This window comes from Bombus terrestris, chromosome 16, assembly GCF_910591885.1.
Source record: "Bombus terrestris chromosome 16, iyBomTerr1.2, whole genome shotgun sequence".
Taxonomy (NCBI): Eukaryota; Metazoa; Arthropoda; class Insecta; order Hymenoptera; family Apidae; genus Bombus; species Bombus terrestris.
In genome coordinates this window covers 7,061,102-7,078,114 of record NC_063284.1, presented here as the reverse complement: position 1 = coordinate 7,078,114, position 17,013 = coordinate 7,061,102, and the positions used below count along the sequence as shown (strand labels likewise).

General features: G+C 31.6%; 2 protein-coding genes across 4 annotated transcripts; one reads left to right on the top strand and one right to left on the bottom strand.

The window, feature by feature from the left end:
* The first annotated feature begins 31 nt into the window (after nt 1-31).
* LOC100647321 (ectonucleoside triphosphate diphosphohydrolase 5) lies at nt 32-5,952 on the top strand. Of its 3 annotated transcripts, none has more exons than XM_003401781.4 (7): nt 32-170; nt 1,958-2,088; nt 2,284-2,692; nt 3,477-3,650; nt 4,051-4,479; nt 4,558-4,734; nt 4,910-5,952. In XM_003401781.4, exons 1-7 carry the CDS (start codon nt 150-152, stop codon nt 4,985-4,987), a joined length of 1,419 nt encoding a protein of 472 aa, XP_003401829.1. In that variant the 5' UTR covers nt 32-149; the 3' UTR covers nt 4,988-5,952. The 3 variants fall into 3 exon arrangements, with proteins under 3 accessions (XP_003401829.1, XP_012173216.1, XP_048269181.1); XM_012317826.3 differs by lacking the exon at nt 32-170 and adding an exon at nt 1,148-1,300; XM_048413224.1 differs by lacking the exons at nt 32-170; nt 1,958-2,088; nt 2,284-2,692 and adding an exon at nt 3,028-3,138.
* Nucleotides 5,953-13,403: 7,451 nt separating this feature from the next.
* On the bottom strand, nt 13,404-16,378 carry LOC100647203 (glycine-rich cell wall structural protein). The gene is made up of 3 exons (XM_012317820.3): nt 16,280-16,378; nt 14,746-15,405; nt 13,404-14,183 (listed from the first exon to the last, which is right to left on the bottom strand). Exons 1-3 carry the CDS (start codon nt 16,292-16,294, stop codon nt 13,920-13,922), a joined length of 939 nt encoding a protein of 312 aa, XP_012173210.3. The 5' UTR covers nt 16,295-16,378; the 3' UTR covers nt 13,404-13,919.
* Between the last annotated feature and the right edge of the window lie 635 nt (nt 16,379-17,013).

Genomic DNA, 17,013 nt, shown 5'->3' with positions numbered 1-17,013 from the left:
GTCATATCATAGTCGATAGTACTATATACTACTGACTACTGACAATCAAATAGCTAGTCACGAAACGTCACTTTACCAATAGTTGCTTCGCTGAATCTTTTTTTATTTCTGTTATATTTTAATTTCTATACGGACGAAATTTCAATAATATGGACATTAGACATAGAAAGGTTTGTTTTCAGCATTTTCTTAGTAAAATTTGTATAGGGTATTTAAATAGGATTTTCTTTTCCTCATCGATTCTACATGTATTTCGTATTATCGTTTAAATTTAAAAAATGGATTGTAATATAACCTAAATTCAAAGCAAATATACTTTTACATGTATATGAAAGTGTAAGTTATTAGTGACAATGCATTTACAATAATTTAAATGGTGTAGATAATCTCGTAGATATAGATTAATATATCTTTTCTTTAATTAAGAAAGATTTCTTCTAATTAAAACGATTTTATGACGAAACACTTACAAAATGATTGATGAAGTAATGTCAATTAATAATCGAGAGTTCTATTACGTAACTTTTGAAGTAAAATTCCATAAATGTAAAACATTTTACCATTTTGTGAAAACTTCTAACTTTATAACACATATATGTTTGTTGATGTCACAAAAGTCTGCAAATCTTTACAAATTGTTGAATAATTTCATATCAAGCTATGGTTAATTTTGAACTGTAATAAAAAAATCAAAGCGATTGCAAAGAATTTCATCATGTTGATATTATATCAGTATAGTTTATGTTTCTTCATCGTTTATGACATTATAGAGTTTATTTCAAATTAATTTTTACCCCGAGTTTTTTAAAGTTTGAATAAAATAAAAATACATTTTATCTAATTAATATCTTTATTCATAAAACGAAAAAATGTATATTTTTTTTTAATGCTTTTTATATTTAAAAGAATAGAAATATTTCTAGTATTCAAAATTAATTATAATTTATATATACACACTTCTAAATTAATCATGAATTAATATATAGTAGTAATATATTTGTATTAAATCTCGCAAAATTTTTCACAAGAAATGTTCTAATATTAGTATTAAATAAATACATGAATTTTTCTAGTAAATCAGAAATCTGTGGTTTTAAATGTTAATATTTAATAGAATGTCTTTTTTATATTCTACTGTATTTTTCTGCTATACAGCATACGTAAAATTTTGAAAGTTCCGTATATAGCGAGTATGTGATGCTTTTATTTTCTTTAACTATTTCTCCATATAAAGAAACCAAAACTACCTTCGTTCTCTACATCAGCTACTTGAATTGCATTTTAGATGCAATATATTTCAGTGAGTTTAAAATTCCTTGCAATTTTATTTCTTTAATTGTATATTGTAAACATTATCGATATGAAAATTATTAAATCTAAGGTTATCGAATCTTCCAATTTCATAATTATAAAAGTGTCATTGATGTCAATAGCTTTAAATATATTTACTTGTATACTGTATTCTGACCGAAATAAAAATGTTTTTGCATGTTTAAATTTGTTATTTTGCATTTTTCTTGTTATAAAATGGTATAATAAAAATATTTAAATTCACTTTATAAGCTAAATCATGTTTTATGCCAATTAGGAATAAGAGTTCTCATGAGAAGTAATCTTTATATACTTGAAATCAATATGTTTATCTTTCTACAATAATTTTTTAATGTTTTTTTTTAAATCATCGACTTTCATATGTTTTCAGTGTCAAAAAATATAGGTGATTCTTTAATTTGTTGATCAATTTAAACATTGCAATTACCTTCACAAATTTTCCTTTTAAAAATCTTTATAAAATTTTGTGTTTTTTTTTGTAATTGAGATACAAGCAATTAATTTAGAAAAATCCTCAACAAAACTCTAATTTTAAATGAAAACAAACTGTATGTAGTATAAAATGTTTCATTGGTTATATATTTGTTTAATGTATATGTAAAATAAATTCATATTGCATTTTCAGCTAAGAACAGAAAATGATGGTATTATTGAAGCAGATCACAAACCTCGAATTAGGAAGGGTCATCCAGGCAAAAAATATTTTTTCGTTATTGCCTTATTGGGAATTCTCTTCCTAGGATATATAGCAATAGCGTATGTTTTATAATATATTATAATAGTTAGGACAATTTAATAAATATTAATATTTTTTAAAATTATTATTATTTTCTATTGTTTTATAGTTTAATTGAGTAAAGAGTGATTTTTCATAAAAAATTAAGTAAAATATATTTTTTGAAATAGTAATCACATAATAATAATTTGAACAATTTCACTTTGTTTTTTCAGATATGACTTAAAGCCAGTACATCTTGGGAGTAAGGCAATTGATACATTGGCTTTTTCCTTCAATTTACAAAAACCATTTTATGTCGTAGTAATTGATGCAGGCTCCACTGGTAGCCGTGCGTTGGCCTTTAGTTTCCATGAATCAATCCTTGGTGGCAATTTGGTTTTGGATGGTGAACTCTATACAGAAACAAAACCAGGCGTTAGTGCTTATGCTGAAAGACCTAAAGATGCGGCAAAATCTCTGACTGTATTATTAGATAAGGTGAAGGAAGTTGTCCCACAAGTAGAATGGCAACGTACACCTCTCAACATGAAAGCTACAGCTGGTTTGAGACTTCTTCCTGGACATAAGGCTCAAGAAATACTCCAAGAATGTAGGAAAATGTTTGAAGAAAGTGGTTTCCAAGTATGTGCCTAATATTTATGAAACTAATAATGCATAATAAAATTTCTATTTTAAAGATGTCTTCTATACACACAATTTGTTTTATGTTTAGATAATTACTCTTCGTTTTGACTTAAAATTTTCTAAGGATTTCAGCATGTCTTAGATCGCTTTAATTAGCATATTAAATGATTTTTATGTTCATGATCTTAAAAAATAAAGATATATAAAATGTAGTAGATTCTGGACACATTACATAAAAAAAGGAAGTTATTTAGTATGCTAATTTAAAATTGCTTTTAACATCTAACAATAAATTAAAGTTATATATATTTTCAAAATCCTTACATTTTCACTTTGTTGTAGTTTCTTTGTTTTAAATGTATTTTTCTCAGTGATAAAATATTCTTGTATTGTCTTCAGTAGGATTGCACACATATTTCTTCCTGAGGATGAAACTAGGTGGTGTATGTAATAGATCAGTATACAGCATGAATATCATATTAGAGAAATTAGATGCTTGATTTGTATAAAGCTTAAAAATAATATGCAAAATAGCAAATACAAAATTATAACATTTTTGTACACAACATTTTTTAAAAGTATTATTTAATTATTTCATAAAATAATTTTCCATACTTATATATTAGATATATGTTTATATATATATACACGTATTTTTTACTGTAAAATTTAAAGACTGTATATATAACAATAGCTGACTGTAAAATAAAAAGATGCTTCTTTGCTATTTAAGTTTTAACATTAAAATAGGCGTTCATTGTTTATTCTATGTGTATTTTAGATTTCTAAAAATTCGATTTCTATAATGGATGGAACAGACGAAGGAATATTTTCTTGGTTTACTGTAAATTTTCTATTGGAACGTTTTAATACACACAATCCTGGTAGCACAGTTGCTGCACTAGATCTTGGTGGAGGTTCTACACAAGTGACTTTTTCACCTAATTCTATACAGGTATAATTAAATAAATATAATTTTAATATTTGAAAATGTGGAATAATGAATAAGAACATAATTAAAATAATCATGATATAGTATTTGATCAAAGGTATTAAATATATTTAATTAGAATCATATGAACTCCTAATAAAACAAAATAAAATATATATTGATAAAAATTGTAATAGTATTATATTTATACATAGATATATTACTTATAACATTGATATTAGCATTTATAGGATTTTTAACTTTATGGACTTAAAAAATGATGACATAAATACGAATTATTACTTTTTTACATAACTAAAATTTAACTTAGGATTTATTTATTGCACAAAATGCAACTGTCTTTATTGATGATAAAAGAAAACAAATTTTTAATTTATTTAAAACATATTTAAAATTTGTTCAGGAAAAAGGACTTGATGGACATACATACTCTGTCAATATCTTCAGCCATAACATGAGTGTTTACACACACAGTTACTTGGGTATGGGTCTTATGGCAGCAAGGAAAGAGATTCTGACATATGGAATGAACTTGGATAGTGTAAACCCAAAAGATACAATAGAAGTACGATCAGAATGTGTAAATCCCATAGTTTCAACGGAATGGAGTTATGGCGGATTTAATTATATTATTAAAGGACCCGTGAATGCAACTCATAAACTAGTCAAAACACAAAACTTCGCTGGTGGAGAAGTGGACAGGCCAATTGTCAATTTTCCAGAATGCTCAAAAATTATTGAAAAATATGTTGGCAAGATAAAAAATAAACCAGAAGGTTTAAAAGATCATGAGATTTATGCGTTTTCTTATTACTTCGATCGTGCCACTGAGGTAAATTTTTAAATTTGAAGAAAAATGATAAGCTTTATAAAAAATACAAATAGATGTACAGTTTTATCAATATTTTAGGTTGGTCTAGTTGATCCCTTTTCTGGTGGAGTTATCCAAGTAAATGCTTTTCAAAAACAAGCAAGGGATGCCTGCGATTATCCAAATACTGATCAACCTTTCATTTGTCTTGATTTGACATTTATCTATGTTCTCCTCCGTGATGGATTTGGTCTGGAACCTAATACGAAACTTTATGTAAGAATATAAATACATTTCTATACTACATTTTATATATTTTTATTTCAGATATAATTTTTTTATATGAAATAAACTATTAAAACTTAATTATTATAAGTTTTTAATGAAAGCCATATACTTAATTATTGAAGTAATATTTAATCTAATACTTTTTATTTTGTTCTTTTATCAGCTTTATAAGAAGATCAATGGACATGAATTAAGTTGGGCTCTCGGCGCCGCCTTCAACATAATCCAAAACGGTTTTTAACGTATTCAAAATATAGGCGAAGGAATTGCAAATATTTTTACACAAAATTGAAGAAATTTTTTAAGTTTACAATGTATGTAAACATTTGATTTAGATAGAAAATATCAATCTATTTACACATTTTTTATCCTTATTATAACATGTTCAGTTATTTGAATTTGGATATCCTAGTGATATGTTTATACTAGTGTTGTGTATAATGTTTTGTTATTTGTTTAAACATTCTATTTCAAGCAATTGCAGTATTAACTAAAAAATTAATATGTTAATTAAAGTAAGTCAGAGATTCTTAAGATTTCTTCATATCTTAATAATTTTAGAAAATGAAGTGACTTAATGCATACGTATATATATACATAGATTGTTGGAAGTTTTGTAGAATTAATTATCTTTTTTGTTATACGTCATAATTTTTACATATATTATGCAAGGAAAAGATATAATATAATATGGTATATATATATATATATACAACACACATATTTTCTTAGGAACTTCTGACATAAATATTAAATTGTTTTCTATGTACATGAATCTTAAATTTTATTTTTTGACTTCTTCTAGCACAATCTTTTACAGTGGCATAATAGATTACATTATTTTTTAAACTGCTCAAATTACATCTCATTTTTTAAAAGAAAACTGTTTAGTGTTTTAAGCAAAATAGAGAAACTATAAAAGGGAATAAGGATTTTTAAAAAAAATAGAAATCCTTAATTATCGCATATTAGCGAATAAGATTCTTGCAGTGACCAAGTATATTGTGTGTTCAAAAAAGACAATTTTTATTCCAACAAGTGCATTAATCAGATTACTGCACAATTAGTAATTGTACAAAAATATAATGTTTTAACAAAATATTATAATTTTGGATTGTTCAACGAATATTTGTCTCAATGCATTTGTAAAATGGTTATTAGATTTTAAATATTTAATCTTTATATTAAAATGTCATTGAAGAATAACAATGTGATACATTTTTATTACCGAGAAATTTTTTATTTTGGCAATAACGGCTAAACTGAAGAACATCAACACCCCCCAAAAAATGACAATAGACTATATATATATGCTTTTTGTGATTATCCATTTTAATCGACGCTTGGCTGTGGAGATACATTTGGCCGCTTTCAACTATAGTCGACACTCGTACCGCGGAGATATTATATCAAATACAAATATTATATCACAATTCAAGAATAAACAAATTAGAATTAAAAGTTTTATCGTTATACAAATTAGTCAACATTCTATACAATGGAAACTGCTTGATGGATAATGGAAATTGTTTCTGTAAGTATTAATTATATAAGTAGTCTCTTCACCATTATTGTAATACAAAAGAACAAGTTTTACAATACATCTACATATACATACATAGGTCTTCATTTCGTTATCGGATACGATAATATCACATATTATACGATATAATTAACGCAATTAGGCGGAACCATATAACTTATCATAAAATTAAATTGGTTACAACTTACGTAAAGAATGCAATCCTAATCTTAATGCAATTGCATTCAATCCACATTTCTGGTTTTTTCGAACCATTGGTTAATAATAATATCCTCTTGCATAATTTTATTTAGAAATATTACATGGTTTAACAACACTTTGTTGTGCAATAAATAACGATCATGTTGCTGGCAACCACAAAATCGATAAGAATGATTAAACATGAGAGAGCATGGGATAACTTGATACAACGAGTGTGTGTATGCGAATAGTGAAACAAGGAAGAAGACCTAATTGAGTGAAAGCTAAGGTCAAAAGGCCAATAAACGTTCTCGGACGAGCCGATAAGCTGCATAATAGCAAAATACCAATTGCATTTCTCTGCTTTTCTCTTTCTCATTCGATATCTACGATATCATGCTACCTGTACAGTCAATCAGGGACATGGATTGATTTTCAATAGTAGAAGTGCTTTAGGTTTGCTAAGTTACATGAATTTAAGTTTTTTAAATTTAACAAAAAAAATGACGTTGACGAAAATGGTAAAATATGCGTGTAAAATGTTAATTATAATTGAAATTATAGAAAAAGAACATAATATGTCTTTGATGGGAGGGCATAAGAGAAAAGTCTTTGTAATTAAATATGTATCAGATAAAAATAGCTACTAATTAAGCTTGATATATCTGACAGGAAAATTCAATAAATGGGCTCGATAATTATTGTCCATTGTTTGAAATATTAATCGTAAGATGCGTGACTTTCAATGTATCATTTTCAATGATTCTTTAATCTAATTTGACATAGTTTCCATGTTTCATGTTTGTTTCATCATTATAATTAGCGTTAGTATCTCATAATTGAATTTCGATTTATCTAACGACCAAACACCGAAGAAAGTATAAGAGAGTGATTTTTCTCGATTTCTATAATCTCATTTTAATTATTTGAGAGATATAATAGAATATTGGAAAGTCTAGTATCCGCTAAAGTTCATGCTATTGCTAATTACATTTAAGTTTCTCTGTGTAATTTTTTGTTGTATCAATCAACTTCATTAGAAAAACAGAAATGTTTTAAATTAATATCCTACTATGTCTTTGTTAAAAATTAAGTATATTAAAACAATAATATTAAATAATAAAATGAAATATTATTACTGATACGATTCGTACGTTTAAAATGATCGATCGATGGTGATGACGCTGCGTATTACTTACGGTTACTCCCCACGCGGGTTGTGCGTATTTCAAAACGAGAATGAGTGCAAGACGAGGTCATGGAATGTGCAGTACTTATATATCTGTTAGAAGCAATTCCAACTGTCTAGAATTTTCTTCGTCAATCTCGACACGTAGATTTTGCGAAATTTCGAGAGGAACAAGCGCATTAGAAATGGAACATCGAGCTTGATGTATGATTCAGTATATTTCAGTTCAATGAAGAAAAACTAGAGGAGGAAGTAATGACCGTCTAAGATGTATGAGATTTAAATACATACGTATGAGGGAATTATTATTCAATGATAATCGACTATAATCTTTTTATTGTGAAACTAGTTATAACGATTTCTATTTTTCGAATTCAATTCTGGTATTCGATTCGTTTAACTGTAAATTGTACTACTTTTTGGTAGTTTCGCAAATTGATAATAGATGAGAGCATGCGGTTATTTTTAGATAAAATTTACGTTTTTACATTCCAGATCGAGCATACGAACTTTCATAAACCTAAGTTTCAGGTCACGTTGTTGTTTCCATTGAAATGTGTTATTATCTAAGTTCCTATCTAAATTTGCTCAGTTTGTTTCTTTAATTCTGGCTTATTTCATAAGCAAATTTTTCTCTGATTCTTTTCTCTGTTTCTTTCAATAATATGCATTGAAATCATCATAATGCTAATTTTCTTTTGTCTTTAATTTTATAGTTCTGTTTCAAAATTATGATAAAATATTGGTAATAATTATGTTTTTATATTAATTACACATAAAGTTACTTGAATAATATAAGAACAATACAGAAAAGTACTATTTTTATTAATGATATAAAAATGTTACTTTAATTAATACAAACCTTTGTTGATACCTAACTGAAGTTCTTTAAATCGTAATTAAATAACAATTAAATAATTAATAACAATAAAGTTCAATACCCCAAAAAAAAGAAAGAAAAAGAGGAAGGGAAAGAAACATTGTCAGTGACGAAGTCCAAGAAAACAGATAAGGAAGATCTCAGTCAATAGAATACAACCTCCAATTTGTTAAAAACACCAAATTGATGAACGTATGTCTCACCAAACTAAATCATCACTTTCAAAAACAATCAGATTCAATCAACACCTACCACTAGTCTAATAAAACTATTAAAAAGGAAGATCTATATAATATTGAAAAGGAAATAAAAAATAGAAGAATTAACATTAAAAGAAATAAGAATAGGAGAAAAAGGATAAGAAGCGACATGAACCGAGGGGAAAGCGGAATGCGTTAACGTCGTGAAAGGAAGAAGGAGGAAACGAAAGCGAGCTCTCTCTCACGTTCTTACGCAGCTGAGAAGATGCTCTCGTAAGAAATCTTACCTGTGAAACACTGGAAAACTATCGAGAAAGAGATAGGGGGGGGAACGGAGGAGAGCAACGTCTATCAAAAGGCAACTTTCACATGGTCACCACGCGAAGCCCCTTTTCGGCTTCCTGGAACATCACGGGATTAAAAGTATCGTTGCTATACTGCGAAAAGAGAGGCACCAACACAAGCAATTTACCTGAAAGGTCATTCCTCGACCTCCTTTGAAAAAATCGGAACGAATTTCGATCTAACCTCTTTGTCTTTCTTTCTTCTTAATCTCGCTTCTTCTTTTATAGAGAGGTTCAGTTACCTCAGCGGTCAGGTAGATCTCTGATTTACCCTTGATTCCTTTTCCTTGTTTGCTATACAGGGTGTCCTAGCAATTGTCGTACAATCGGGAGTAGGGTGATTTTACATAAAAGAAAGCGCGAATAATAACAAGTAATAACAAAATACAGAACAAAATTTTTTCGGACCATGCTTCGTTCTAAAGAAAATTGTGTTTAAAAATAATAAAATAAAATGAGTAATGGTTTAAGAATTGGTATATATTGCAATAAAAGTTTTGATATAGGACGAATGCCTTCTTCAGAAACCACTTCTTTCAAGAAAATCATTTTCTTTAAGGATACCTTATATTCAGGTTAGACAGTATTTTGAAATAGAAAGTGAGTACTGCAATGAGTAATACTTAAAAAAAAGCTACTGAAGTGAAATTCTCAACTAAATATTGTATTAACTTGTGAGTAACTGGAAACTTGAAGGTAATTATCTTAATAAAAACAGTTTTCGAAACTGTTGAATGACATCACAAGTGTCGAAACCTGGATAAGCCAAGAAAGTAATTTATGTATATATATTAGTATTATTAATACGAAATGTGTATAATTATCTCCATTTTTTTTATGATTAATAATTAATCTCACATCCAGAAAAAGGAGCAACTTCACTGTTTACTTTTAATATCTCAATTATAAATTAATTGTTACATTGTCTTCTCATAATATAGCTTTTGATCACTTAACTCATTTTGCATCGAAAGTAGACGAATTTCAATCGTCGACTTTCTTCTACACTGCTCATATTACATGGTCAAAGGTTCAATGCAGTGGTTAATAATGGTACCTCTCGGTGTTTCAAGATTTATCGCTGCACAGTTGCACTTTCTCTTTCTCAAAGACCGTTAAAACCATCAATTACACACACCCTTGGCCAGCTAACTCGAAGAGGAAAAAAAGCAGGTTAAACAGCAGCGCTATCAAATATAGCAGTCGACTTAGAAAAAGCAAGCCGCGGAAAAGATCGATCGTCCATGTAAGAGGAAGGCATCGATTTCCGCGTCTTCTTCGGGAAAGGCGTCGTGACGCAAGCCGGCGAAACTTTCACTATTCTTAAACAACCACTAATCAAGATGAAGACGACTACCAGGTAGGTACGTTACTTTCCTCTCCTTTCTTCCCTTTTTTTTTTTATCACTGAAAACCCGTACTCGATGAACGTCCTCGAGGTCGAGTCTTCTTGACGAACCTTTGCCGAGTTAGGTTTTGTATAAAGTCACTACTGGTGGTTGAACACTTCATCGATTGATAAAATCGCGATATTTGGCAAATAGTCACATTTTTTGCGAATTTTTAAGGTTATGATTGAATGATTTTGTGGATTTTTAGGAAGAATTAATTCTTTCTGTATATATTTTTGTTTAAATTTTGAGATAATTTAATTTCGTTTTAAAAAATAATTTATTTATATATTATTTTCCATTCTTTATTCAATAATTAATGATTGTCATCTGTTATTTGTTATGTATGTAAGACAATATTAAAACATAATTATATACGTAGTTATAATAATCCGAGTTACGTGCTATATGAAGTACGTCTGACTAAAATGCAAAGTCTACAGTCTATTTAGAGAGTTGATATTTATTCAGTCAACAATGAATTTCTTATGTCTTTTTTATATCAAAACGTTAATCACTTCGAGGTTAATACAGAATGTCACTACTTTATTTAACTACAGATATTAGACAACTTAATTTATATAATTTAATGAAAGTCTTATTAGTCTTTGTTCAGATTATACATCGAATATAATTTAATTAAAAAAATAATTTATATAAAAATGCGAAAGGAGTTAAATTTAACGTTGTAAAGAATATTTATTAGATTGTGGATAGTAAGTTAACTAACATATGTACATATTTCTAGTATGATGGATTTGTGAGGTTACGTATATCAAAACATTTCTTTCTTTTAACAAGTTTCAGTATATATACATACATGTATCTTGATCTCTAATGCAATCAATCATTTTATAACATGCGTAATCACATAATGATATTCGTGTTTATACTTAAACATCTAAATATTTCTAAGAGGATTAATTTATACGTGTTTATACATATACATTTAGAAAAACAACGCACTTCCGTGTAATCAATCACTATTAAGATTCATTGGTTTATAAATTCTTAATTTTTATATTTCATATTTTTATGTGATTCATAATAATAAGGTTAATTATTCGGAACGTTGAAAGTTTGAATACGGTTGATATAAATCTTTCGACGTGACGCGCGCACATGATGCAATAGTGACGCGTTCATGCGAATAAGCCGCGTTGGTGGACCACAGAGCACTTAGTTTCCCACACAGGGTGGCGTGGGCCAGAACTCTTCTTAGCTTGTATAATGTTTTAGACGAAGAATCATTGCACAATACACCGTTTATACTTTATACGTTTTACCTCATCACACACAGGATTGAATGATACGAAACCGCGTGCTAGGATAGTTTCTCTTTATTTACGTGAACATGTTACTTCTAGATTCGAATGGAAATTATTTACCATATGATTAACGCAATTGTGTATTTTATTTAGCAAATGTATAGAAGCATTTTCGAAATGTTGATTTGAAGATATCTTTTACCTGGCTAAGAGTGCGAATAAAAATGATTTAACGTGTTTTCTGTTTGTACCTAATTCACGGAATGTGATGTCATTTATGTTGAAACTAATTTCTATGTACCATACTATAATTGATGGGTTTTCAATATTTATTCTTTCATAATATTTAATTTTAATATCATCGTAATTTCTTTTTGTTTTAATATTTGTTTGTTTTCTTCTGTTATTGTTTATGTCATTGTTATTAGCATGTTAATGTTACTAATGTCGATAAGGAAATTTTATAAATATTTCTCAGTAAAATTAAAGTTTAAATTTCATCTTATGCGAAATAAGAATCTCAGGGTCTAAAATTCACAGCGTTTACCAATCAGCACTACTGTTGAATGCGGTCAGTTCTTGCAATATTTTAATGACTTTGTGCCAATTTAGACTTTCGTTACACGTGTTCCTGAGAATACGGAGAAATTAAAGTGAAACGTGATTTCATGCGGCTAAATTTTCGATTGCATTATTCTCATTCTGTAATTATTCCCATAATGATGACCTTGTGTTATAAAGCGCCCTAGTGTATAGCAGTATATATAATGAATGTTAAAATGACTTTTACATTTATAAAAATAGAAATTAGCTTGTTGCGTCTGGATCAGTATCTTTTTTTAATTTTTATTTTAAAATTACCTCTGGATGTTTCTCTTGTTTAAATATTTTTTAATTTAATTCTAATTTATATATGTACACATATATCTTTTTTTATTATTTTCTTAATTTTCCCTTCTAGGTTCATACAGAGTTTTTCTATTATTTATGAAGACTTGAAATTCTCTTTAAAAGACATTCTTTCTTGTTATTTTTGATCCGTAAATTTACATTTAGAAATTTCCTACTATCAAGAATGACTGTTTCATTTTTTATTATAAGCTATTTTTTATAATATCAGTAAATGTAATGTAACCCAGTATTTTGATTTTAGTTCTATTTTACTCGCCCGCTGCCTGTTTTGCTTCTAATAGAAAGTTTATTTTGGCAAAGGACGAGAATTTTTATTTTTTAAGGAAGTACGTTCTCGAAGGATGATTTCACAGACGACTTTCTCTGGCCCTCTTAAACAGGAGAAAAGGAGCACGAATAGAAATTGAAAGTTCACGACGCTCCATGTGGGAGATTGTAGTCGGAAGATCAATCGAACGTGCTTTCACGTTGCAATAATTTAGCAACGAAACAACTGATTCTGCTCATTATTTTAAACAAAGGCATACTCCATATAAAAATGTTGTAGCAAATTTTGTAAATAATATTAAACTATTTCACAACGATATTTTGTTAACCAAAGAATTAATTTGAATTCCCAGCCATCGATCTGTTATTTCAAAATTTTCTACGTCCTTATTCGAAACTTAAACCTCCAATAAAAAACTCAACTGTAACCTAACTTATTTATCAATAAAAGGTCAAGGGATAATGCGAAAGAAAACATCATGGTTTTATGTAAAAATACATAAAAAAAGCTTTATTTCGCCACCGTTTTCTTGCAAAAAGTAACGTATAAAAAAACATTTAATCCTAATTGTCGTCGTCGTCGTCGTCGTCTTGATTACCGTGTTTCTAACTTCCGTTAGAGCCACCATCGTCATCATCATCATCAAGATCGTCGTCATTATCATCACCATTATCATCATCGTTATGATCGTCGTCATCATCCTGGTCATCACGGTCATCATCATGATCGTGGTCGTATTATTCTTACTAATCGTGTAACTCCGAATCGCGAGCAGGAGCCTCATGTTACTATCGACAGTCCATTCGATTGTCCTGTTCCTGCTCGTCGCCGCGGTCGTCCACGTGGGATCACAGTGTGTTGCGTCCAATAGGATCGCAGTTGAGCCGTGGCTGAAGCCGTGGCCGAAGCCGTGAATGCGTGCGTGTCGCGGAACGTAAAGATAGGTTCGATTACGGGTAGAGGAGGAGCTGCGGGGGTTCAACGGGCATTTTGAGTGACTAGTAAGGCCCTGAAGCGCCGGGAGTCCCGTAAGACGTACTGGGTCCGCTTGGTCCGCTACCGCCATGACCGTCAAGCCCTCCACCGACACCTCCGCCGATGCCGCCGCCGATTCCTCCACCGATTCCTCCGCCGATTCCTCCGCCGATTCCTCCGCCGATTCCTCCGCCGATTCCTCCGCCGATTCCTCCGCCGATTCCACCGCCGATTCCACCGCCGATTCCGCCACCGCCACCGCCGCCACCACCAGAGGTAACTTCCTTCTGTAATTCGTAGAATGCAGTCTGATCAGTTTTGATTAAACACGAGAATTTTTAGGTACACAGGTTTTGTATGCTGAATTAGAGTGACGAATATTGGAGGTTTGGATGGAGAGTTCATAAACGCATGACGGTTTCTGTGTGAGTTTTAGATACTCTAACTATCAACTGCTTTGTTGAAGACGAAAATTATGATATATAATAACAGATTTATCATGGATATCCTTTCTTTAATTCAAGTAAGAGTTTAAGTGTATAGTTCTAGGGCGGCAACTTATGTATGACGATTTTATATTTTCTACAGGCTTATTAGTATCTGTTAAACCTTGACAAACATATGTAACTCTGCAAATTAGGAAAAGTTTCGTCACATAGATTAATCTGAGAAACTAAATACCTCGAGTAAAGAACCTATACAAGCAATATAGTAATAACTTTAATGTAAGAAGTGGCTGTGAAGAATGAATGGATTCTAATTACAAAAGAAACAAAAGAAGATGAATATCTCCATGAAAAAACATTTCCATATTTCATATCATAAAATTTCCTTCTATGGGTCGCTTACCTGGGTCTTGTACTTGATGAAGTAAACTTCTGGTTTGCTCGGTTGGGTTGGAGCAATAGTAGGCAGAGTGATTTCTGGAGCTTCTTCCGGTTTCTTCACCAACACGTAGATCAACGTCTTCTGTTCATCTTGTTGAGGAAGAGCAGGAATGACAGGAGCAGTGGGAGTTGGTGGAGTGGGTGCCTTGATGAAGATGATCTTGTAGTGTTTCTGGGGTGGAGCTGGTGGTAAAATGGGTCTGGCAGGTCTGTCTTCTGGGGCTTCTGGTGGTGGTACGTGTACGTAGATGTGTTTCTGGATGAGAGAACCACCTCCGAATCCACCACCGCCACCTCCGCCGGCTCCTCCACCGATTCCACCACCGAAGCCACCACCGAATCCACCGCCGCCACCGCCTCCGACGCCACCACCGAAGCCTCCACCGAATCCACCACCGAGTCCACCGCCGAGTCCACCGCCAAGTCCACCGCCGAGTCCACCGCCAAGTCCACCGCCAAGTCCTCCGCCAAGTCCTCCGCCAAGTCCTCCTCCATGTCCGCCACCGAGTCCACCACCTATTCCGGTGGTTCCACCTCCCGGTGCTCCGTAACTGGAGCTAGGCTGAGAGTAAGAATAACCTGCTTCTGGCCGCGCCATCGCCGAAACGGCGAGCATCACGATCTAGGAACAGAGAGAGTAATATGGTTAGAGTGGTGAATTTAACGAAAACAGTAGACGAAGAAAGGAGTTATAGGAAAGTAATCAATGAAACGTAAGTTAAAGGAAATGGAACGAGGAATACGTGATTACACGGGATTAGAAAGTTTTCCTTATGCTTTCATAATTGTGCATCTTAATATGATCATCAAATGCATTGACATCGAACGCAATTGCATCTGTATTGTCTTCTGGATCGGCAGAATCCCTACTCTTCTCTACTTTCTCTCGTACCCTCTCCCTTTCTATGCTCCCCACAAATTCCCATTTTCCTTTTCTTTCTATCTCTTTCATCGTTCTAATATCTAAATTCTACGTGTAATTCAAGATTTTGACAATTCCAGTTCAGTCATGTATTTCGATTCTTAAAAGCACAGTTTGTTTGTACTTTAGTACTTCAGTTTCATAACTAACTAAGTTCTGTAATCTTATTTTTTACCGCGACACGTTTTCATGACTCGGAAAAATATAATGAATTTTCTCGATAACAATATAGGTAGATCTATCAAGAAAAGTAGCAATGGGTCGACTTATACTACTGTGATTCTCAACCCTCCACTTGGTCAGGTTCCTAATAGGAAATTTCAAAGAAAATTCAAGGGAAAAAGGAACGATGAAATCCAACGTAAGTAGAATAAATGTACTATAATAAAAAAAATATCAAAGAAGAAGGAAACAAAAGATTAGCGAAAAGAAGGAAGACATGAAATAAATGGATAATAATCCGGCAATGGCAAATAGACACTATCTAGAACGTCACAGGACACTAGCTCCACTGGTCAGGAAGAGGATGTCGATCAAAAAGGGTCAGCGAGTAGACGAAAGAAATTCAACTCACCATGAATGCCCTCATGGTTGCTGCTGTTCCTTGGATTTGAGGACTGATGCTCCACAGATGCTACGGTTCCCCTTTTATACCAGCCCTGGCCCCACTCGTATCTCGACCCATCACCTATGCTGATGAGACCGTCTGGCGAATCTCTTTCTCTCTTTCCCTCTTTCTCCGCTGTCGCCGATCTTGCTGCAGCTCTTTTCCTTATACACTACGAACTTGACTCCCTCGGTACTCGTTGTTAACCCTTTTTTAATCGAAGATCGATTATCCTCGAACCTTCGTCCCTTTCAAAAATTCTGCATTCACGGGTGACAAACGTGTCAGCGCGAGGTGATGGGTTTTTTGGCCGGCAAGAGGATTGGCACTTTCTAAACTCACCTAATGCCTGCGAGTATGACTCCTGCTCAGCGTTTCAATATAGAGAATACGAATTTACGTAATGGAGACGTGATGGCGGATTTTTTCCTTTTTTTAAATTGTGAGACTATTTTTAAGCTTCTTACGATAGCGAGTACATGAAAATGTAAATCTTCGTATGTTTCATGTCGTTGGCCAGTGATATATATATATATAGAATCCATACATATGTGTATATATATATAATGGATTCTAATATTCTATTTGGGTCGCTGCTATCTTTTACGAAGGGCAAGCACAACAAGGACGATTTGCAATCCCTGCATAATCTACTGCTTTCTTTCGGCCAACCAAAGCTCAACTCTTACGCTAGTTAGAAG